This window comes from Mesoplodon bidens (genome assembly GCF_964165515.1).
Source record: "Mesoplodon bidens genome assembly, chromosome: 6".
Lineage (NCBI taxonomy): Eukaryota > Metazoa > Chordata > Mammalia > Artiodactyla > Ziphiidae > Mesoplodon > Mesoplodon bidens.
This window is the reverse complement of record NC_138162.1, coordinates 8,568,952-8,592,579: the sequence shown is the minus strand read 5'-3', so window position 1 is coordinate 8,592,579 and position 23,628 is coordinate 8,568,952. Positions and strand designations below refer to the sequence as shown.

Genomic DNA, 23,628 nt, shown 5'->3' with positions numbered 1-23,628 from the left:
AGGGGTGGGTGTGTGTGTATCAATATAGGGGGGTGTGTGTGTATATCAACATAGTGGTGTGTGTGTGTATCTCAATATAGGGGTGTGTGTTTGTGTGTATCTCAATATAGGGTGTGTATGTATTTCAGTATAGGGGGTGTGTGTGTGTATCAATATAGGGGTGCGTGTGTGTGTGTGTATCTCAATATAGGTGTTTCTGTGTGTGTATTTCAATATAGGGTGTGTGTATGTGTGTATCAATATAGGGGTGTGTGTGTATATGTGTGTATAGTCATACCAGATTTGTTCACTTAAAAACACATCATGTTGGATCTAGAGACTGTCAGAGTGAAGTAAGTCAGAAAGAGAAAAACTAATATCGTATATTAACACATATAGGTGGAACCTAGAAAAATGGTACAGATGAACCGGTTTGCAGAGCAGAAATTGAGACACAGATGTAGAGAACAAACGTATGGACACCAAGGGGGGAAAGCAGCGGTTGATGGGGGTGGTGGTGTGATGAACTGGGAGATTGGGATTGACATGTATACACTGATGTGTATAAAATTGATGACTAATAAGAACCTGCTGTATTAAAGAAAAAAAATATATATATATTATTCAAGTCAAAAAAAAGAAAACATCATGTTGCCAACAAACACATGAAAGGATGCTCAACATCACTAATCACTAGAGAAATGAAAATCAAAACTACAATGAGGTATCACCTCACACCAGTTAGAATGGCCATCATCAAAAAATCTAGAAACAATAAATGCTGGAGAGGGTGTGGAGAAAAGGGAACCCTCTTGCACTGTTGGTGGGAATGTAAATTGATACAGCCACTATGGAGAACAGTACGGAGGGTCCTTAAAAAACTACAAATAGAACTACCATACGACCCAGCAATCCCACTCCTGGGCGTATACCCTGAGAAAACCATAATTCAAAAAGAGTCATGTACCACAGTGTTCACTGCAGCTCTATTTACAATAGCCAGGACATGGAAGCAACCTAAGTGTCCACCAACAGATGAATGGGTAAAGAAGATGTGGCACATATACACAATGGAATATTACTCAGCCATAAAAAGAAACAAAATTGAGTTATTTGTAGTGAGGTGGATGGACCTAGAGTCTGTCATACAGAGTGAAGTAAGTCAGATAGAGAAAAACAAATACCATATTCTAACACATATATATGGAATCAAAAAAAAAAAAGAGGTTCTGACGAACCGAGGAGCAGGACAGGAATAAAGATGCAGACACAGAGAATGGACTTGAGGAGATGGGGAGGGGGAAGGGTAAGCTGGGACGAAGTGAGAGAGTGGCATGGACATATATACACGACCAAATGTAAAACAGATAGCTAGTGGGAAGCAGCTGCATGGCACAGGGAGATCAGCTTGGTGCTTTTTGACCACCTAGGGAGGTGGGATAGGGAGGGTAGGAGGGAGACGCAAGAGGGAGGGGATATGGGGATATATGTATACATATAGCTGATTCACTTTGTTATACAGCAGAAACTAACACACCATTGTAAAGCAATTATACTCCAATAAAGATGTTAAAAAAATTTTTTATAAAAAAAGGAATGCTAGTGATTTATGTATATTTACTTTGAACTTAACTCTGTTATTTAGTTGTAATAGTTTTCCAGTTGATTATCCTAGATTACTTAATTATATAACTAATATGGTAACTAATTATATAACCTAGAAATAATGACAATGTTACATGTATCTTTAATATTTATACCACATTTCTTTGTCTTAGCTCATAGATTTGTGCATCCAGAATAGTGTTAAATTATAGCAGAATGGCAAGTATTCTTGACTTGTTCCTATCAATAGGATTTCAATATTAAGGAGGTTGTGTTAGTGTTTCTACCGTGCATCCTTTGTCATATTAAGGAAGTCTGTTTCTAGCTTAGTGCTTTATCAGGAATAGATACTAAAGTTATCAGTGACTTTTCAGCATCTCTCAAGATCATTTGTTGAAATACCATTGCAATCCCATAGTAAACCTGTTTGCTTCAAGATACTGCTAATTTGATTTGCTATTTTTATTATTTTAAAACACTGGTGAGTTTTATTTGCTAACATTTTATTTGGATCTTTATTTACTAATGATATTGGTCTCTTTTTTTTTTTTTTTTTCAGTGAACCAAAACAGCCTTTATTTTTAGGATACAAATTTTCTTCTGGTTCAAACTTTTATGACATCCTTGGACCATCCAGCTCTGTCAATTCTTATTTTAAGGTTCAGTTCTAGAACAGTTTTTTGTTTTTTTTTTTTACATCTTTATTGGAGTATAATTTCTTTACAATGGCGTGTTAGTTTCTGCTTTATAACAAAGTGAATCAGTTATACATATACATATGTTCCCATATCTCCTCCCTCTTGCGTCTCCCTCCCTCCCACCCTCCCTATCCCACCCCTCTAGGTGGTCACGAAGCACCGAGCTGATCTCCCTGTGCTACGCCTCTGCTTCCCACTAGCTATCTATTTTACATTTGGTAGTGTATATATGTCCATGCCACTCTCTCACTTTGTCACAGCTCTTTTTTATGCCATGTCTGTCAGGTTTTGATATAATGGTTATGCTCGAGTCATAAAAAGAACTGCACATATTTCCAGCTTTTCCTGTGCTCTGGAACAGTTTAAGTAATACTCGGTTTTTCTTTTACTGTTTAATGGATGGGTCCATAAAACCACTTGGATATTGTGCTTTTTAATCATGGTATCTTTCTTAATATTGTTAATATTTTTCTCTTTATTTGGTGAGTTGAAGGTTTTGCCCCTTCTTGAGACAATTTTGGGAAGATAGATTTTCCTAGTAAGCACACATTTCATCTACATTTTCAAATATGTTGGCATAAAAATTGCACATGCTACTATTTTAACTTCTCCTCCATATTTGAAATCATATCCCTTCTCTCATCCCTAACAATGCACATCTGTGTTTTTACCTTTCTTTTGTTTTTTCCTCCATCATACATACCAAAGGATTGTCTACTTTATTGACTTTTTCAAAGAACCAACTTTCAGTTTTATTTATCACTCTGCAGTGATAAATATTTCTGATTTTATATTTTTAATGCTTTCTCCTATTTTGTTCTTTTTAGTTCTCTATAATGAACACTAAGTTCATTTCTTTTTTATCTTTCTTAATTATTAATATAAGCATTTGAGACTATGAATTTTTCTCTGAGCAGAGTTATGTGATTTTGATTGCATCCTATATGTAGATAGTTTGTGATTTTAATTCCTTCTTTCATCTCTGAATTTTTTGGAGTGTTTTTTTCCTTTCCCAAATGGTTCGTTTTTAAAATTTGTTTTTACCCCTGGGGCAGGGGATGGAATGAAATTGCTTCAGACCTATCAAAACCACATGGGTTACAAGTATGGGAAGTATGGTTTCCCCCAAAGGAAAAGTGAAGGCTGTTTCCAAAAGAATTGGGAATAAATTAAAAAAAAAAAAAAAGAATTGAGAATAGATGTTAGGCAGACAAAAAGTACCAGTTTCTTCTCTACTGCCAATAGAATTGTTGAAGGATTAAATTAGATAGTACGTGTAATTTACTTAGCACAGTGTCTGGCACAAAACAAGCCGAATAATAATCACCAGATTAATGCCCTCTCCTTACGCCCTTTCTTACTGCTGGTCAGAATACCAGCACATGCTACACAAACCCACAGCTCTTAGGAGAACCTTTGCAGACAGTAGGCCATCCCATTGCCCCTGTAGATTACCAGGTAATCCCCAGGGCAGGGGGGGGATCGGTGGTTGTGTCTTCATTTGACCTCAGGGAGCCAGAGGAGATTCTCTGTGGGCTGCAAGGCTTTGTTCACGTGCCTTTGTGATTCACCGGCCCCAACACCAAGAAAAAGAGGAGGCCATGTGCTCCTCTAAGAAACATAGCCTCTGAACACCTGAGGTGTGACTGCCTGGCCCCGCCCCCTTTCTGCAGACCTGGGAAACGTTTGTCTCAATGTCAGCCAGCTTCCAACACATTTCACTTGAGGAATATTCTTTAGATGAGGATTTGTTCTGAAGTCTGTGTTTTACACAACTGATACTAATTAACGGGCACTAATTAACACTCAGTCTTCTGCATCAGACAGGGCACGCGAGCCGCCCACTGAGATCTCCTTGTGCAGTCGATGGCATCGCTTTGTGCCCTCATAAAAAAAAAAAAAAAAAACCCCAAAAACAAAACCCTAATGAGCTGCTGCTCTCTTATTTCATTTGGAATTTATCAGGAGTTTATGTGATCAAACCACACAAGTATAGTTCCGGGTGCCAGCACTCCTCATTTCTGAAGTTTGAAAGTGATCTTTTCAAAGCAGAGCAGGAGAACATGGGAAAAAAGTCTTTTATCTCAAACTTTAAAAGAAAGAGAGAAAGAAAATGGAAAGCATAAGATGGAAATGTGGCATATTTTTATGCTGTGGAGGGTTTTTTCCCCTCAACACAGCAGAATTTCCCTTATTAAATAGATAGCTGTGTGAGAAAAACCAAAACCAGACTCGGGATGGAAGTGAGACGGGTGGCGATGGGAGAAACAAGAGAGCAGTGAGTTTCTGGGCTGGCGGTGAAGCCCGGTGCCAGCCGCGGGCTTTGGCTCTGGGAGACTGGGAGCGCCCAGCTTCAAGCAGGCTCTGCACCACGGAGCCTAATGTCCCTCAGCTTAAGAGAAGGGTCTGTTCAGGAGAGCACCTCCTTTGTCAGCCTGACACTCCCTCCTCAGGGCCAGGGTGTCTTGTGGACACGCCTGGCGGGGGGCCTGGACTCACTGTCAGGAAGAAGGTTTGGCCACATGCCCCTGGGCTTGGGACCAACCCAGCTGGGGAGGCATCCACAGCAGAGCCAGCAGAGGGCTGCTCATCCCCAGCCCCGGGGCTCTCTGCCTCACCATGGCAGGCTGGTTGGCACCCCTGTTGCAGCCACAGCAGTGTCACCAGCCCCTCTGTGGGGTGTGGCAGGAGGGAACAGAACATATTCTGGGTAGCTGTCCATCTCACAGGAGGTTGAGTCTGCAGGCAGGCAAGCCACAGAGTGGACGCTGGCTGCCAGCCGTGTCCTCGGGTGGGTGGCAGGCCACAGGAGGGGTCCTCGCAGCCCCAGCTCTGACTCTGGCACCCTTGTCCCTGTGCCAGCCAGGACTCCCAGCCCCCAGCTTTCAGCACTGCTCTCTGTCCCAAATCTTTGGGGTCAGGCGGGCATGAATTCAAATCCTGATTCCCCCACTTGTAGGTTGTGCGGTCTTAGATGTGTCCCTTTTGCTCTGTAAGCTTCCATTCCCTAATCTGTAAAATGCAGAAATGAGAACACCTACTGTGCTGTGCCAGTTGCGGTGAGGATGCTGTGGTACAAGCAAGGCCAGCCTCTCCTGTCGCAGACAGTGGCTGTTAGTATTACGGTTGTTTCCTCCAATGCGTCTGCACCTCCCAGTCTAGCCCCAGCCCCTGGCACTGCTCAGCCTCATAGCCGCCAGGGCCAGTAGCTGGTCCAGTTGCTGTCCATCTTGACAAGGCCAACAGCACGGTGTCTTTTGCCGCAGTAACGCTGTGTAAAAGGAAGGGAGCTGAGACATCCCAGCTGTGCTGTCTCAATCCAGATGGAAGCTCCCAGAGCTGGTCGTCTGAGGTAGGTGGCCGCACGTGGTCAGCATCTGGGCGCCATCCACAGTTATGGCAAACCCGGCTGGGTGCGTCTCTCCCACGGGCGTCCCGCTCCAGTTCCAAGTGGGGCCTCGCCATGGAGCCAGGCTCGGGGTCAGCTCAGCTTCACGGGCACCTCAGTGGTCCAGGCCCTGGGCCGGGAGACTTCACAATCACCATCATTATCCCCAGTCACAGTCAAGGAAACACAGGTCCCGGGAGGCAAAAAGGCTTGCCTGAGGCCACCCAGCTGGTAGGCAGCAGAGCCAGTATTCCAAGTCTCCTGGCTCCAAGCCCCACGCTCTCCCACTTCCACCACAGCTGTGTGTCATGGGGCAGAGCTGGCAGGGCCCCCAGGCCATGGTGGGCCCGCTGACGATGGGACCTGGGACAGAGGTGTCACGATGGGTGCCAGGGAGGCCGCGGGGAGGAGGTGGACGGTGCAGCCACCGTGTAGTCGTCAGCCTTCCTGGAGACTGTTCACTCCAAGGGGGTGTCAAGCAGGGAGAGCCATGGCCTGGATGCCTGTGGGGTCAGCTGTGCCCCATCCTGCCTGCCTCACCAGCTGCCAGGCTCCAGGGGATCTGGCTGGGGTCAAAGAAGGACTTGACAGTATGGCAGCCTGGACTGACCTGTGTTCGAATCTTGCCTATGCCACTTGCCAGCTGTGTGACCTCAGACAAGCGATGCAGCGCTCTCAGCTTCAGCTTCTTCCTCTGTAAAGTAGAGAGAAAACCTCCCTGACAACAGCATGGTTATGGCAAATCGACAAACAGGGCAAAGCTCTTAGTTTAGGACCTGGAGCACAGTAAGTGTTCGGTCTTATTAGAATCATCACTTGACTCCCCGTGTCTCTTTCTTCAGCTCCAAAATGAGGGTAATGATGTACTTTGTAAGGTTACGTTGTGGACTAAAGTATGCCTTTATTCATCCCTTCCTTCTTTCAACTAATGTTCACCAAGCAGCTCCTGTGTGCTCTGTTCCAGCCGCTGGGGTTGAGCTTGTGGAACAGGACACTTCCTCCTCAGAGGGCTTTTAATAAAGTCTGATGGGGGAATCAGACAGTAGATACAGGAACGAGGCCAGTAAGTATCTAATGGTGGCTGTGGTTGAGTGCTGTGTGTCAGGCTTTGTGCTGCTCTGGCCCAGTACAAGTGAGAGGTGGCTCTTCTGATGATTTCCTCACGGTTTAGGCTTTTAAATATTTCCAGTTACAGGCTAATGACAATACTGGGAAGATTTCTCTGGATTTGTGCAGTATTACCTGTAGATTTGCTGCTTTGGGAGTGACAGGCTGTTCACTTGGGAATTCTGTCCAGGTGTTGCTGAGGCTTGGGGTCTGCCCTGGCCGCCAGGGCCAGGAGGCCTCCTTTGGGAGGTCCCCTCCGTCCTCACATGTGGTGGCCCTGGCCTGGACTCTCAGGTCAGGGGGGCAGATAGGTGTTTTGTGGAGGAGGGTGATGAACACTGTACAGTGGGGTTTATTCTTAGGAAGTAGTGAGCTCCCCATGCCCCGAGGGGACAGGCAGCAGCTGGGGTGGAAGTGGTGTTCGGCCCCTTCGAAGGCGAGCTTCTCCTGACCTCTGTTTGCAGAGCCAGGACCTGACAGGGTGCAGAGGGGCCAGCCCCGGTCCTCACGGGGCAGCGGAGGGTGAGCCTTCCATGCCGGGGGTGTTATTTGAGAAAAGGCGACTGATTCCTCGTGCGTTTCTCATGCCCAGCGAGTGGGTCGGAACAGGCACTGGAGCCAGACAGACCTGGGTTCAAATCCAACACACTCGCTGTGAGGCCTCAGGCTCATTTCTTAATCTCTCTGAACCTTAGTTTTCTCCTCAGCCTCCCCATGGGGTCGATGGGAGGACCACAGGAGAGGAGAGGAGGAGGTTCCCGTCTTGTAGCCAATCCCAGGAAGCGTCAGTTCTCTCCCGTTTCCCATATCCTGCTCCTTGGTGTCCCTGCTCCCGGGCTGAGGTTCACTCTGCTGCTCAGAGCCAGCTGCGTTCGGGTCGCACACAACGTTGGCCTCTGGAACAAAGCTGCCTCGTGTCCCTTATCCCCTCACCTCATGCTCAGCACTAGGGGGTACTTTTTGTTGTGGTTGAAGCGTTAATGGGATTTTCGGGATTGCCACTGCTGAATCCTTGGGGAGGTAGCCGAGTTACATTTTTAAGAGGGGAGAGGAAAAACAAGGTCGAGAAGTAATAAATCTGTGGACTTAAATGTTCCAAACTTGGAGCTTCTATACAAGGGAAATGACTGCTAATTTTTAAAATTTTGGAAACATGGTGCCACTAAAAAGAAGGGAAGTGGAAATGATTCCTGTGAGAAGTGGTAGCATATGTTTCTGTGATTAACAGTTTCCCGTAAAAATGTGTAGCTATTTTGAAAGCAGACGAATGACTCATGGTATCCAGCACCAGCAGTCCACTGTGATGGCAGGAAGCATGTACTCTGCGGAGGCAGGCTTGGGTTCAGCTCCCATCCCCATCATTTACCGGCTATGTGACCTGGAGCGAGTTAAACATCCTCTGTGCATTTCCTTTTCCTCCTCTGTAAAATGGGTTTTATAAGAACAAAGAACATAATGAATGTGTAAGTCAGTGCAGTGCTTGTCCAGCCATGCAAAAAACCTACAACTTTCATATTAAGTACCTGGTTAATTACATTTGTTATCATTCTTAGTAGTTTAATAGTCAACCTTCAAGGCTATAAATTTTCCTCTGATTACCACTTTGGTCTGATCCCATAAATTTTGATATGTAGTGTTCTTATTGTCATTGTCTTTGAATAGATTTCTTATTTTAGATTTTTTTGTTTTTTCTTTGACCTGAGAGTTGCTTATGAGTGTGTGTGTGTGTGTGTCTGTGTGTTTAACAAATGGTTAGAATTTTTTCTATATTTATTGTTAAATCCTAGATGTACTGTAAGGTCAAAGAGAGCAGATAATATGACATTTACTTTTTGGAGCTTATTGAGCTATTTTTTATAGACTAGCATATCATCAGTGTTTGTAAGCATTCCATGAGTATTTAAAAAGAATTATATTTTTATTTATATAACACCAAGCTTGTTAATTTTGTTACTTAAATACTACATTTATATATGGACACATACATATGTATATCGGTAGATGCATGTATGTATATGTGTATATTTTTGTATGTACATGCATATGTGCGTGCACACACACACACACACACACAATTCTCGAAGAGACATACCAAAGACTCCCTCCATGTTTGTGGCTTTCTTGAATCCACTTTTCATTTTTGGCACTCTTTTGCTTTGTATATTTTGGTGCAATGTTGCTTTATGCATAGAAGTTAGTAATCATTAGATCTTCTCAATCCACTGTGCCTTCCATTAATATCAATCACTCCTCTTTGCCTTGTTCAACGTTTTCTGCCTTAAATTCTGCTTTACATCACTACTCCTGCTCAACCCCACCAATATTAATGGTGTAGTGGCAGTACTCATGGGGGGCTGCTGGAAGGATATGCCACCCGTTGTCCATGCACATCTCCAGAGAGACTAAAGTGCGACCCTGCAGCAAGCCAGTCAGCCGGGCCACACCCCACAGCCTGTCCTGTTTTCTCATCCCTGGCCAGGTGGCTTGTCCCAAATTCCCCCTGGGGTGATGCCATGAGACCATGCTGAGGCTCCACCCTGGCCTATCACGGCAGTGTTTTCATATCCCACGTTATTTTCTTATTAAGCACCCTCAGCAGAATTCTCTGTCTAGCCTTAGTTCTTTGTACCAAGGATGGTTGCTTTTTCGATTTCTTCTTTTGTTCTTTAATTTATGATTTGGGGTGTGTGTATGTGTATCTATGGACAGATAGATAAACAAGTAGACACACAGCTAAGTGAATAAATGAAAAACTGAATTCAGACAGTGTTCTCCTGGATATGACACCTTAGACTTATTAAACTGCAGTGGTTGGTAAAAAACACAAGTATTCATTCATCCCTTTCGTGTCCTGTTATTTTCCAGTTGGGTTACAGGTAATAACCCTTGTTGCTGGAGCGTGTATGAACTAGAAATGCTAACATCTTGCCAGCATTCATTTTGGTTGTTGCTCAGATGTTTGATTTAAAGTTGAGCAGTCTGTGTGAAGAGTTAGTAGTCAGGATTGGAATTGAAGTCCAAATCATACCGCAATTTTCCATGTCATCCTATACCTTCTAGCACAGCAGTTCTGTTTTGTGCCATTTTGTTCTGATTCATGGTGAACACCTACCATCATTAAATATCTTCCTTAATTTTAGGCATCTATCTTCTGGATTTAATCTACATTGATTCTGCATATCCTGCCTCAGGCAGCATCATGGAAAACGAACAAAGATCCAATCAGATGAACAATATTCTCCGAATAATTGCGGATTTACAAGTTTCCTGCAGCTACGGTTAGTACCCCTGGTTGTTGGAATTGTGAAATCTTACATCACCGAAATTTGGGTCCAGCACCTTATCAGTGAGAAAGCTCTAGAAACCAGGTAGTCCCCACAGAGCTCTTCATTTTGATATCTTGAGTATCAAACACATTCTGGATCTTTTATAAGCATGTTTGATCTTCAGAGACCATGCAAACTAGATGTTACTATTTCTGTATCACAGATGAGGAAACTGAGGCTGAAAACAGTGTAGTCACTTGTCTAAGGTCACACGTCCAGTGAGTGGCAGGGCCCAGGTCCTTCATTCATGAAGAGCTTTGTGGGCACCTCCTGGGTGGCTGTCCTCCAAGCAGATTCAGGTACTTGGGCTCCTCTGTCTTGTGGCTCTGCTGTGTCCCATGGCCCTGAGTCCTCCACTGACCTCTACATCCAGCTGCAGAAGGAGAGAGAATCATACCAGAGTGGGATTTATGGACCAGACTTGCACGTGGTGCTCATCAGTTCTGGCGAGGGAGGCCGGGAATGCAGCGTAGCTGCGGGCCTAGAGGGGACAGGGGAGTGACTTGGTCAACAACTGGCCAGGCTCTGCTACACGTGACCAGATCCAAGGGGTGACTGTGATGGTGGGCGTCTGAGACGGTTGGAGGAGGTGTTGTTGGCAATGCCGATGGGCCGTCCACGTGGACGGTGGGGGATGGGGCTTGACTGTGAGCCAGGTGCCCCGGTCCTCCAGGAATGGGCCTGAGTGACCAGGGTGTCCGGCAGCAGGAGTCAGCAGAGGGGGAGGGTGGCCGAGCTGCAGGAGTGTGCCTCCTTGGAGCAGGTTTTCACAGGACGGGGGGAGTAAAAGTCTGGAAGCAGCAAAGCGGGACAAGGAAGAGACCGACACCACCTCCAGTACGTAGGGTGGGAGAAACCAACAGCCTCCATGTGGCAAGGCCACTGCAGGGGGGCCCACACAAGCAGAAGGTCCGCTTATGAGCGCCGCCCCTACAAGCGCCCGCACTTCCAGACCAGCTCTCCTTCTGCCCAGAGGAACAGGGAGGGGACTGTGTTCCCACTGCCCTTTCCACTCAAGGACCTCAACACTGGTCCTGCTGGCCAGCAGAGCAATTACATACACAGCTTTGGGGCCAGACAGATGTGGGTTCACGTCTTGGCTCCGCCTCCTGAAAAGTCACTTTGTCCTGTCTAAGTCTGAACTTTTCTCATAGTAAAGATGGGGACATGACTGTGCAGGGCCCTTAGCCCGCCTCAGCATTTCATTAGAGCTCAGGAAATGCTCACTCTTACTACCATTATGTTCCCCTGCCCCTTCCCCGTCGTCAGCTCCGTGAAGCAGGGGTCATTATCCCCATTTCAGAGACAAGAACACCGAGGCCCTAGAGAGAGAGAATCTCACAGTTACGAGGCAGAGCCATCAGGGGCTCCTCACGGCACCCGGATGCACCCGCCCGCACCCCGGGAAAGCGAGGGCCCTTTCCCACCCTCTCTCCGCTCCTCTCCACAGCGTCCTCCACTGCCTCAACCCCTCTCCTTAACTGGTCTGTCCCACCCTGTGGGGAACGAATGGCAGACAGCATCAGGGAGGGTTTACGGCCGCCTCGGAAAGAGCGCAGTGACTGTGACAGTCTGGGGAGTGCACCTGTCGTCAGTCACCCCGGGACGGAGAGACAGGGCCGTGTGGCCGAGGCCGCAGGTGACCCGGGGTCAAAACTTCTCAGCAGTGTGACCTGGCAAGTCGCCATGGCTTCCTCCTGTGTGCAGTTGACATCTTACTCCCCGAAATGAGGCAGGTGCAAAGGTTGAGGCAGGTGGCTTCTAGAAATCACTGGGTGCAGAGCCTGGCACAGAACAGGTGCTCAAGCGTCTAGGCCCTTCCCTTTCCTCTCAGGGTGCAGCAGCTCCAGCCCGTGGGCCAGACTCTCAGGCTGTGCCAGGATCTGGGTTGGGCCTGCACACCAGGCTGGATGGGGTTCATTCCTTCTTGCATTCTTGTCACACGGGGCTGGGCAAGTGTGGGAGACTTGGCCAGTTACTCCAGTGGAGACCTGTTTTAGGGCACACACACCTCGCTGGAGACCATCTTTCCCCCAAGACCCATCTTCCCCCAGCCAAGGAACTGTGGTGACCTCAGGGTGTGGTGTCTGTGGCCCCGCCATCTGGGGGGCACTTCCTGAGGGACCCCTCTGGGCCCAGCACAGGCCTGGCCTAAGGGATCATCAGCAACTGTTGAAAGACTGAATATATGTCTCAGTCCCTAAGGAGCTTCTCATGGGGGGCCTGGGGATGGGGAGAGACTGAAGCCCCTGGGTTTTGTCCTCCTCCTCCAGACCACCTCACAACCCTGCCCCACGTGCAGAAGTACCTGAAGTCCGTGCGCTACATTGAAGAGCTCCAGAAGTTTGTGGAAGACGACAACTACAAGTGAGTGCCCCCGGCCCCCTGCAGGGCTAACGGGAGGTCGCTGCAGCAGCACCGGCACCTCCCCCCACCCAGTACGTGTGCATAAGGTGACCTCTGACCCCACAGAGCCCACAGCAGGGCTGCTGAGTGTCTCCTCCCACCCGCCCCAGCCCCACAGGCGCCACCGGGCCGAGGAGGGTGTTCTGTCAGCTTCTCAGCGTGGCTTTTTCTAGTGGGGAGCGTGAATGAATTTGGGCTCCACAGCTGTGTGTGGTGCAGGCTTAGTGCTCCAGGTTCTCAGGAGGGACTGCCCCCACTCAGCGCTGAGCGGAAGGACAGCTTTCTAGCCACATCTCCAGGCTGCCAAACAGAGCTCTCCAAGAGCCTGTTTCACGCACGAGGCAGCTCCCTGGGGCCCCAGCTTGCTGCTGGACTCTTGCCACCTGGCGCTGGCTGAGGCCCCGTCTCCATCCCACGCAGCCCGTATGGAACAGGCCCCATTCCCATGAAGACCCCTGTGGACCCTTTGGCCTCGTCTTCCATTCACCTGCTCTGGCTTTCAGTTCTTTCTTCGTTTGTGGCAGCTGGGAATTTATCCAACATTTCTATGGATTTAGAGGCAGAAGGAAGGTTTTTCACGTTGGGTCTGTCTGCCGTATTGATTGGATGGATGTCTTCTTGGCTCACTTTGAGCCTGAGGTCAGCTAAGGGCCTCAGGACTTGTCATATGGCCTGATATATGATGGCGGCAAGTCTCAGCTGTCTTGTAACTGATCATTTTCCCCCCTAAACGTCAACTTTACATGTATTCTTTTAAATCTCATCTTACTGGTTGCTTCCAGTAAGCCATGCATGATCCCTTTGGATCCTGCTATCCAATATATTTTTAAATCTCTTCCAGTTTTGTGTCTAAAAATTTGATCAACTTGATGATTTGGTCTTCATCAAAGTCACTGGAAACTGTAGAGAACTGTGGCCACTAGAGACACCCCAGGTTACCCCTTTTCACTCACCAAGACCTTGGGAATGGCTGTTCAAGGTTTTTCACCTGCCACCTCTGCAGGAGTGGATCTCAGCCCTGGCTGTGGATCAGAGACACCTAGGAAGCCTTCTAGCCATCCAGGTTTGTGGGGGTGGGCAGGGTCTGGAAATTTGTATTTTTTCAAAGCTCCCCACATGGTTCTCATGATTGGCTATCTTTAGGAACATAAACATAGTGTCTTCAGTTGTTATTGTACAATAGAATATAATAAATTTTGATCTGTTACATAATCATAACGGCAATAAATAAAGGCCAGAGATTACCATTAAAATTACGTTTGCCACAAACTGCTCATTTTTACTTACAAAGCATTTGCTGTTCCTGAAAAGAGTACCCCGGAGTGGGAAATTATTCCCACTTAGGATCGGGGGTAATATTTTCCATTCATGTGCCAATAATGCGGTGAAGGAGACAATAGTTTTTCATTAACACTAATATCCTTTAAGGAGAAAAATGGTCTATAAATACTTCTGGCCGTGAGATAATCCTTGGACAAGCTGCAGATTGTGAGTAATAACGCCTTCTGTTCTTAAAGACATTGAACACCCCCAGCACCTCATGCCTGGATTTCACACAGGCCCTTTGCTGTGGTCCAAGTGGACAAACCCAGGGAGGAAGGCTGCGTTCTCGCCCCGTGCCCAGACCACTGAGGGGGTCCCTTCCCAGGAAGACCCTGGCTCTGAGTGACACGGGACGCACAGGGCTTGTGACTCTGCTTGAGCATCCCACACTCCCTGGCCCAGCTCACCCCCCCGAGACGGTCCCCACCCCAGAGGACGCAGGCTTAGCTCTTACCTTAATGACGTTGTCCCGACCTGCTTTGGAGGCGTTGGGCCAAGGAGCCCAACCAGTGCTTTGTTTTCCTCAGCCTTTAGTCTATTTTATTTTATTTAAGAAAAATTACCCAAATTCCTACCACTTAGAAAGCCTGACGGTTGGCATCAAGTGAACATTATTTTGGACATTTCTCTATGCATAGAAAGTACATCTATATATATATATATATATATATATATATATATATATATATATGGAGAAAGATGAATAGATGGATGGATGCAAGAATAGAATTTATTAAAATTGGATTATACCACACTTTCTATTTTTAATTAAAAGTATTTACTGTAATTTAACCAGAAAAAGCAACTGAAATAAACCATAAGGAATTGCTGCTCTTCAAATAAATATTTCTCCACCACAAGAGATATTATTTCCTAAAAGGGCCTTCTAAGATTAACAAAAGAGGTCAGGAAAACCATGAAGAGGTTGGAGTGCCTAAGTTCTCTTTTAACTAGATTTCCATGGTGAGCAGGGTCCGTTGACTCTGGTAATGAAAGATGAGATCGTTAGCAAGCTCCCCCCTCCACTGCACCATCTTCCAAATCCTTGTGATTTATCTTCTTATTTCTACGTCATCCAAGTTTATAACATACACGTCATGTTCAGGAATCATAATTCCTACTATTTCGTGTTTCGAAACATTTTCAATTCTTACCACCTGTCACTTCTCCATTCCTGGAGTCTTTATTTTAAATCAATCCCTTATTTAGCTGGGTTTCGTCATGAAGTACGTTTTCGAAAGTCCTACACTTTCGAAAGAGTCCTCCGATCTCTTTCATGAAAACATTTGCATCTGACTTGCTGGGCTCCTTTGCTTCCCTCCCTCAGGACACGCAGAGCCTGCTCCACTGCCTTCTGGCGCTGGATGCTGTCGTAGACAAATCTCACGCTAGTCTGGTTTTTCCCTCTTATAAGCAACTTGTTTTGTCTACCTGGTGGGTGAAGAATTCCTTGAGGTTCAAAAGCTTCACAAGAGGAATGACTCGGAGTGGAGGGTTCTGTACCAGATTTCCCTGGAACAGGGTATGCTCTTTGTTCATTACAGAGGAATTCTTTTGGTTTCTGTCTTTGACTACTTCTGTGCCACCTGGCTTTTCTCTTTCCAGCGTTCCAGGAATCCATGATGCTCTGCCTTCCAAATCCATCAGCTTCTTTCTAATGGCCATAATCTCCATCTTCTTCATCGACAGTCACTGGGATGGTCTGTTTCTACCCTGGTATTCCTCCAGTCCTCTCTTGTTTCAGTCCTTGATTTGTTCGTTCCCCTAGATTTCCAGTCTCCCCTTTCATCTTACCCATTTGTGTTCTCATCTCATTTTTCAGGTTTTGTTTTATTCAGCCCGAGTTCTAAAGGACGTGGGGGATTTCCTCATGTGCCTTGGGGCTGCCTTCTGGGCTGGGGAATCTGGACAATGCTCTCTTCTTTCCTCTTTCCCTTTTTCCTGAGAGGACATTTGCTAGTTTGCCACACCGTTTCTTTTCATCTTGCTTCCATGTGAGAGGCTTCATCTGGATATTCCATGGCTCTCATGCAGGGAGGCGACGTCTGACCCTGCTCCCCTGTGTGAGAGGGGCTGGCTTGCCTCCTGCTGTGCTGTGAGGCCCAGGGCTTCTCAGTCTCTGCCCTCTCGTGCAGCCGGTGGGGGGACGCAGAGCTCAGGCTCCGTGGAGGCAGGGAGCAAGCGGTCTGTTTTACAGACAGCAGCTCTATTGAAAGGCCTACAGCAGGGTTTCCTCCACCTAGTTTCGGGCTGTATCCCATTCCTGAAAAGGATACCCTCAGGTTTCGAATCATCCCCCACCCCCCACCGCCATGGAGCCTTCGCTTCCATCAGAGTATTCCCTACACTATCCACCTGGCCCATCCGTTTCTCTCCAGAATCTGCAGCCAGTCAGAAGAGGGAAAGGGAAGGGCTCCCGCTCAGACCCACCAAGAAGTCTCAGAGGGCAGGATAGGAGCCGCACCGTGTTAGGACTCTTGGCTAGACTGCAGGATCCACTTTTTCTTTTCTTGGCTACAAGTTTCTGAAGTTCATGGCTTCAGTTTATACCCCCTCCCTTGCTGAGTAGCAGCTGGTGAGTTCTTTTACTCCTGAGCCTTTATAATTGTTTGTTCGTTTTGTTGGGTGAGGGAGAAGTCTGGTAGCCGGCTTCACTCTTGTCATTTTCACCCAGAAGTTCTTAATCGATGCTTTTAAAAAATAGTAATAACCGTTGCATCAGACCTCTCTGGGGGCATCTGAGAGAGACTGCAGTCTAATGATTAAATGCCCTGGTTTGGGGTTTGGGGTCAGACAGCCCTGGTCCCCTGCTCGGCCACCTGTTAGCCCTGTGAATCTTGGGGAAGCTGCTTGACTTCGATGCTCCTCAGTTTCTTCCTCTACAAGACGGGGATGGTGTTCCTAGTTTATAGCGTTGTCTTGAGAATGAACACGTCTGTGCCCGGCAGATGATGGGCCATGATTACACTGTTTACTGTGTCTTCCTTAACCATTATTTTTTGGTCATGGAAATCCCCTGGGGACCTTGGAAGGCAGTGGCTGTGATCTGGAGCAGACCTCAGAGTATTCCTGGGTTCTGTGACTGTAATAGCCCTTAACAGAAGTCCAGCTTCTCAGTTCCAAGCGTGCACATGTTAGCTTCCGCTCCCCACCCCCTGACACGCCAGAGCCCATCTAATCTTTTGAAAATCTTTGTTTTCAGACTGTCGCTCAGAATTGAACCAGGAAGCAGCTCCCCGAGACTAGTCTCCTCCAAGGAAGACCTTGCAGGTATCGTAGCCACCTCAAGTGGGGGCAGACTCTCCAGTAGCCCTAATGTGGCTGCCAGGGTTGGTCTTTCCTGTGGAGCCAAAGGCCAGAGTCCGGTTTGCAGGCTGGCAGACTCAGCGTCCCTGCTCACAGCCTGCCCAGGCTTCGGATCACATGGGGCCCCTCTGGGCTGGGGCTCCCTGGAAGAGCCTGAGACCTAAGACAGGCAAGATCAGAACCCCAAGCTGGGAGCAGGCACAGGGTAAAGAAAACCCCAGCACCTTCTCCTGGTCACCTGGACCCTTGTCATCGGGCCTACCGCCAGGCTCGGGTTGACAAGCCCCGGAAGGGTGTGCGGGATGCCTGGGGTATTTCCCACCACACACACACAGCTCGCCTTCCTCGGGCATCAGTTTTATTGACATATTGACAGTGTTCCCTAGAGGTTAGGGGCCCAGGCTTTGAAGTCAAATCCAAGCTGTGCCGTTTCCAGCTTTGTCACTTTACCTCTGTGATCCTCACTGGCCTCATCCACAAGATGGAGGTGATACCAGCTCTCACTTTTCAGGGCTGTGCCACCCGGGCAGGGTCACACTTTAAAGCCCTCCGCCCACGTGTGCACGCAGTGTTAGCTGCTTCAGAGTCATGCCTGAGTTTCCTTTTATCCGTATTCCATCCAACTCTTGTCACTGGGACTGAGCTCTGCTGCTGCCTGGGCGGGGTGGGGGGGGACCAGATTGGGGGCGGGGGTCTGACTCTATTTCCTCCTCCTGGTTTGAGCTTGGGTGACACCAACCTGGGTTCTAGGCCACTGCAGTCTTGGACAAGCCACTTCATGCCCTCTGGGCCTCAGTTTCCTTACCCATAAGATGGGGATAATCAGTCATCCATCCCAGAGTCGCTAGAGCATCAAAATTGAAATGATATTCAGAAGGCACGCAGTGTAGAGTCTGACAGGCAGTGAGTGTTTGGTGAGGGGGTGGCTGTCGCAGGCTGCTGCCTGGTGTCATGCCACCCCCAGCCTGTCGATGTCTCAAGCCACTCTTTCTCCTTTCTGGAGCCAGGCCAGTGCAGCAATGCTGCTGGCCCAGGACCGCAGAGCCACAAGAGGTGGTGTATGCAGCCTCCCACTAGCCCTCCCAAACAAGGCCTCTGCCCTGAGGGTTTTCTCTAGGCTCCGTACCTTTCCCAGCCTCTCCTGGCTCCATTGTGCAGGTTGGACCCTGCCCCTGGTCCCCCCTGGGTGCGGGGGGGGCGGGAGTTGTTCCACAGTAACTTAGCAGAGGGAGATGCTGGTTGATCCACACAGCCTTGGGAGTGCTGCTGTCCACAACTCAAGAGACAGAGTGCTGGCCTGAGCTTGATTTTCACAGTGTTCCATGAGCCTAATATGCAAATATCTTCTGCAGTCTTCTCCCACATCCACTGCCTTCCACACGTGGCAGATGACCCACCAGCAGAGGTGACCAGAAGGGAAGCTCCTGGCACTGGTCCTTCTCTGCCTTCTCAGCTCTGCCCCTGTTCTAGAACCTTCCCCCGCTCAGTCGGACGTGTTCCTTCCGGACGCTCAGCTACACCTGACCGTGGGTAGGGGGTGGACGGGGGGCAGGGATTTCATCAGAGGGATGTAGGAAGTAGCAGTAGGATTCTAAAGCAATCGTTTAGGGCCACAGAAGGAACAATAGGAAATGCTAACCACTCAAGACTATTTCTTCAGAAGAGAATGCCAGAATTCTGGAGCCGGAGAGTGGGCTCAAATACAAAGTGTTCCGCCCTTCTGAGTCTCCTCCAAATTAGTTTGAATAGAGGCCTCTGCACCCTACCTGGTTAATACACCTTAACAAGATGACCACATACATCTCTGGCCTTCCCCAGGTGCCAATAAGTGCCCACCACCACACTTTCTACCCTCCAGACATGCTGGAAGATTCATCTCCCAGTGCCCCAGTTTGGAGACAGGAGCCAGACGCAGAAAACTAACACTGCTAGTTGGGGGTCTCCAGGACTGGACCACTCACTGAGCCCTGGGCCGGAAAGGAGGAGCTGCTTTCACTTTTGACCCCTGCCTATGATGGAAACCAGTACTGGAGCTGGGACCCAGCCGCCGGTCCAGCCTCCTCAAGGTTCAGCCGGACTCTCCTTCCATCCCATCCCCCATCACCTCCACCTGCTCCGTTGTGTATTAGCCATGTGAAACCAGAAGCCAGCAAGTTAACTAACCTCAAGCATCTGTCAGAAAATCCTGGCAGGAAACAGAATTGCCCCCGGATGACTCACAGGAAGAAACTTAATGAAGGTGAAATGGCAGTAGGAATAAATACTTCACACAAAGGATAGCGAGGCCCCCAGCGCCTCTAGGCTGAAGGACCTGGTGGGGAAAAATGTTACCGACTCTGGCAAGCTCTGAGTCGCAGAGGACGGTCAGCTTGGCAGGAGCTGTGGCAGCGGAGGGGGAAGCAGGAAGGAGGGGGAAGAAAAAAATGCCCTGACCTCACTCTCCTCTGCCCTCCCACCCCATCTGCTGCCAGAGCCTCCCATCGGCCAAACCCATTTGGAGGCCTGGGTGAGGGAGCCAAGAGATGCCTCTCGGGGGTCAGCCTCCCACAGGCACCAAGCAGGGCGAAGAATGCATCTGAAGGGTCAGACAGAACACCCCACATACCCGCCAAGCCTCAGTTTCTCCATCTGTAAAGCGGGCATAATCACACCTCCCACAGAGAGTTGTGCAAATTTATTGAGGTCACGTGTGTATAAAACACTTAGCAAGTCCCTGACTCATGGAACACACTCATCAAGTGTGACTTTATTAGGGGGATGATATTATTGTCAATATTATGATTCTGCCTCTGTCAACCTGAATCACTCCTCAGGTTTTAACAGAACGTCATGGCCCCAGGGAAGCCTTTCCTCCACCCAGCCCCACCCCCGCCCCCAGGTCAGGCCCCCTGTTACACTGGGGTCAAGGAGCACACCATGGCCCTAACGCAGCCCACCCTGGTTTGTATCGGAACACAGCCACACGCAGCCGTGGGCACGTTGGCGGCTTGCTCACTACGACAGCAGAGCTGAGGTTGGGACAGAGACCCCACGGCCTGCAAAGCCTAAAACATTCACTACCTGGCCTTTTCCAGAGTCTGCCGACCTTGCGTTATACCCTCTTGCAGCTTCTTTGTCCCTCTGTGTCTGCTTTCCCCACCAGCCCGGGGTTCCCAGAGCCCGGCACCTGGGGCGCTTGGTTTCTGGGCTCCTGGCGGGGCCCTGTGGGCACCTGGTTCCCGGGCTGCCTGCTGACTTCACATTCCTCCCAGAAAAGTGCTGAGGCTGGCGTTCCCACACAGTGTGGCTGGCAGACCCCGTGGCCCAGGAGCGTCTGCACTGACTTTTCAAATCCCTGGCTCCAGCCTGGAAGCAGAATGTTAAGGTTTTCATTGATCACCAGAGGGCCTGGGCGCATCTGGAAGGCTTCAGACGCACTCAGTGGTCCCGGCTTCCCACCCTCAGACGACAGAGGGGACCCGCGGGGTCCCGTGGGGGGCGGGACCAGAGGGCAGTTCCAGGGAGGCCTTCTGTGTCTGGCAATTAGACTGGGCTGCGTGGCAGGAGCCCGACCAGATCCGGGGACAGGAATGTGCCTCTTGCAGGCCCAGGAATGGGAGGAACGCAGCCTCCCTTGGCTCCTTGGGATGGGGGCTGGGCCTACAGCTCTGGGCTCTTTCCAGCCAGCAGGCACCCCACACCTGCCGAGGAAAGGCCCCAAGAGGCACCTGTTCACTCGAGGCTTCACATGCCAGGGCCGACTGTGAGCCAGGCCCCGGCGGAACCCGGCGAAGACCTGCCCTCCTGGGCTCCATTCATGCCTTAGTCGGGGAGGCAGGAATCCGAAGGCGTGAGGGGACAGGGCAGCACTGGGTCTCTGCGATGCCCCTGCGCACCACTCTCCACCCCCGGGGAGCAGCTGTGCCAGCAGCTCTGCACCGACAGATGGACAGACGGTGAGGAGGGAAGTGGAGAAACCTTCTCAGTTTCTGGTCTGGGGAGAAAAAAGGCCAGGAATGCCACGTCTTCCATTCCCCCCCCCATATGTAATGTTTAGTTTATATAAATGAACTAATATTTTCCTGGAGAGCAAAAATCATAAAGAACGTTGACCCCAAGAGAGGGCAAATGTTTGTGTGTGCCTTGGAACCGGTGAAGACATTTCCAGATCTCAGGAGCCCCACCTCCACGTGGCTGAACCAACTGACAGGTTTTCTCTGAAGATTCCTTGGCAGCAAAGCAAGTCCATGGAAAATCTCACCCTGGGCCGCAAGTTTCCTTCAGGACTGCTCTCCGACACACCTTTCCATCTTCCTTGTTCTATGGCCCAGCGGGTGAAAGCCCTGCTTTGGAGTCGGGCAGACCTGAGTGCAAGGGCTGGCTCCCGCCCTTCCTAGCTCTGGGACCTGGGCAATTGGCGTAGCCCCTCTGAGCCTCGGTTTTCTTACTGGTGAAATGGGAATAGGAATAAATACTTCACGTAGGCTTACTTCACAGGGCTGAGGCTGGGCTGGAAAAGCCCTTAGATAGGGCCTGGCCCTCGCCAGCAGGCTCTGATGCTGACCGGATGGAGGGACAGCGTGACACAGCCAACAGAGCACTGGATGGGGGGCCAGAGTGCCCTCACCTCAGCTCCAGCTCACCACTCACCAGCTGCGCCAGGTACCACGGCCGTATAACCTGCCAGCCCGGGACCTAGTGGCACAAAGCGACCATTTTATTCTATGCATAGATTTGCAGGTCAGGAATCTGGACAGGAAACAGCCTGTCCAAATTCTGCTCCACGATATCTGGGGTCTCAGTTGGAAAGACTTGAAGGCTGAGAGGGACTTGATGCTGGGGGCTGGAACCATCTGGACATGCATGGTGCTGGCTGGTTATCTGGGGCAGAACACGAACATACATGTGGCCTCCTGTGTGGCCTGGGCTCCCCTGCCGCATGGCAGTCTCATAAGTCTTGCATGGCATTGCTCCCCGAAAGCAGATGTCCCCAAAGCATCATGGCATCTGTGTGACCCACCTCGGAAGTCACATAGCCTTGCTTTTGCCACACCCTGTAGGTCAAGGCAGTCCACAAAGGCCTGCCAGGCCCAAGGAGAGGGCAGGTAGACCTCTCCAGTTGGTTCATGGTAGGGAAACAGGGGTGCAAAGATAATAATAGTAATCGTAATAGTAACGGCAGCTAACACGTACTGAGGGTATACTCTCTGCCGGGCACTGTTCTAAGCCCATCCCATGTGCTCGGTTGGGGAGCCTCACACCTACCCTGTGAGGGGGTGGGGGGCGTGTGTGTGCAATATCATCCCCATCCTATAGGTGAAGGTGCTGAGGTGGGTGCACGCCCTCACCCCCCATCTTATGCCTGGAGGAAGGGCAGAGCCAGTTGCTGAGCCCAGGGGTCTGGACTGGTTGTCACCTGTACCCAACACGTGGAAGAAGCAGGATGCACCTGAGGGCCCCAGAGCACTCTGGGCTCTGTCCCCATCATCTGTGCAGGGCAGGAAGCACCCTGCCTCTGGTGACAACCTTGGCACATCTGTGACTTTCCCACAGACACTTGGAGTTGCAGGCTGTCCCAACGTGGTCCTTAGAAGACTGGTTCCACGTAAGAGTAGAACTCCAGACCTGCTTTGGCATTAACTCTCCTTCCCTCTCCCCAGCTGGGGCCTGACTACCTGTGACGAGAGAGCAGGGGTGTTGGCCGCTCTCCCTCCCTGGGCATTTCTCCACCTTCTTCGGCTTGCTGACTGCAGGGTCTCCACCTTCCTCGGCTTGCTGACTGCAGGGTCTCCACCTTCCTCGGCTTGCTGACTGCAGGGTCTCCACCTTCCTCGGCTTGCTGACTGCAGGGTCTCCACCTTCCTCGGCTTACTGACTGCAGGGTCTGGGTGCCAAGAACAGTGCGGGCACAGTGCCGACTCCAGATGCTTCTTCCTCTCACGGCACTTTCATGGGTTTTGCAGAGATTCCACCGGTCCCTTGGCCCAGGCAGATGCAGATTTATTCCAGGGGCCACTGCATGGCCCCTCAGTCTGTGCCCGCCACCAGCTTCTTGCTGCTTGGGATCCCCTCAAGCCTTCAGCTCCATGCCAGCTCTCCTCACAGGGGCCACCTTGGTCCATGGGAGGCCGTACCTGTCCTGGTACCAATGGACCTGTGAGCACAGCTAACCCTAGTGTGGCCACCACTGTCCTCTGGCTGCAGCCATGTGGGCTCCAGGCCTGAGTGAGGCACTGGGAGTGCCCTGGGTTTCCCAGCTGCTGGGGGACATAGAGCAAGCTCCTCAAGTGGCCTGGAGACCCCTCACTGTGGTTGGGGAGAGTGAGAGAGCCCCCCACAAGTGAGGCACGAGGACCCCCCCACCCTCTTATATTCTCAGAGTGTGTAGGGGCTCCTAGTGAGGGGCTCAAGAGTCAGGGAGCCAGTTCACCCTGGAGTTCACATCTACTTGTCCTTGGAGTCTCCCATCTTAGTAGCCTGTTAGTGTCAAGGTCAAGCAGATGAGCCAAGA

The 23,628-nt window shown here is 49.8% G+C and overlaps 1 protein-coding gene across 7 annotated transcripts in view; it reads left to right on the top strand.

Moving 5' to 3' along the window:
• Positions 1 to 23,628, top strand: part of RALGPS1 (Ral GEF with PH domain and SH3 binding motif 1) — a 286,463-nt gene that overhangs the window by 225,767 nt on the left and 37,068 nt on the right. For all 7 annotated transcript variants that reach the window (XM_081238238.1, XM_081238237.1, XM_081238240.1 and 4 more), the window contains 3 exons: positions 9,918 to 10,055; positions 12,377 to 12,470; positions 17,035 to 17,102. In XM_081238238.1, the coding sequence (XP_081094364.1) occupies positions 9,918 to 10,055; positions 12,377 to 12,470; positions 17,035 to 17,102 (300 nt within the window). The remainder of the gene's footprint in view (positions 1 to 9,917; positions 10,056 to 12,376; positions 12,471 to 17,034; positions 17,103 to 23,628) is intronic.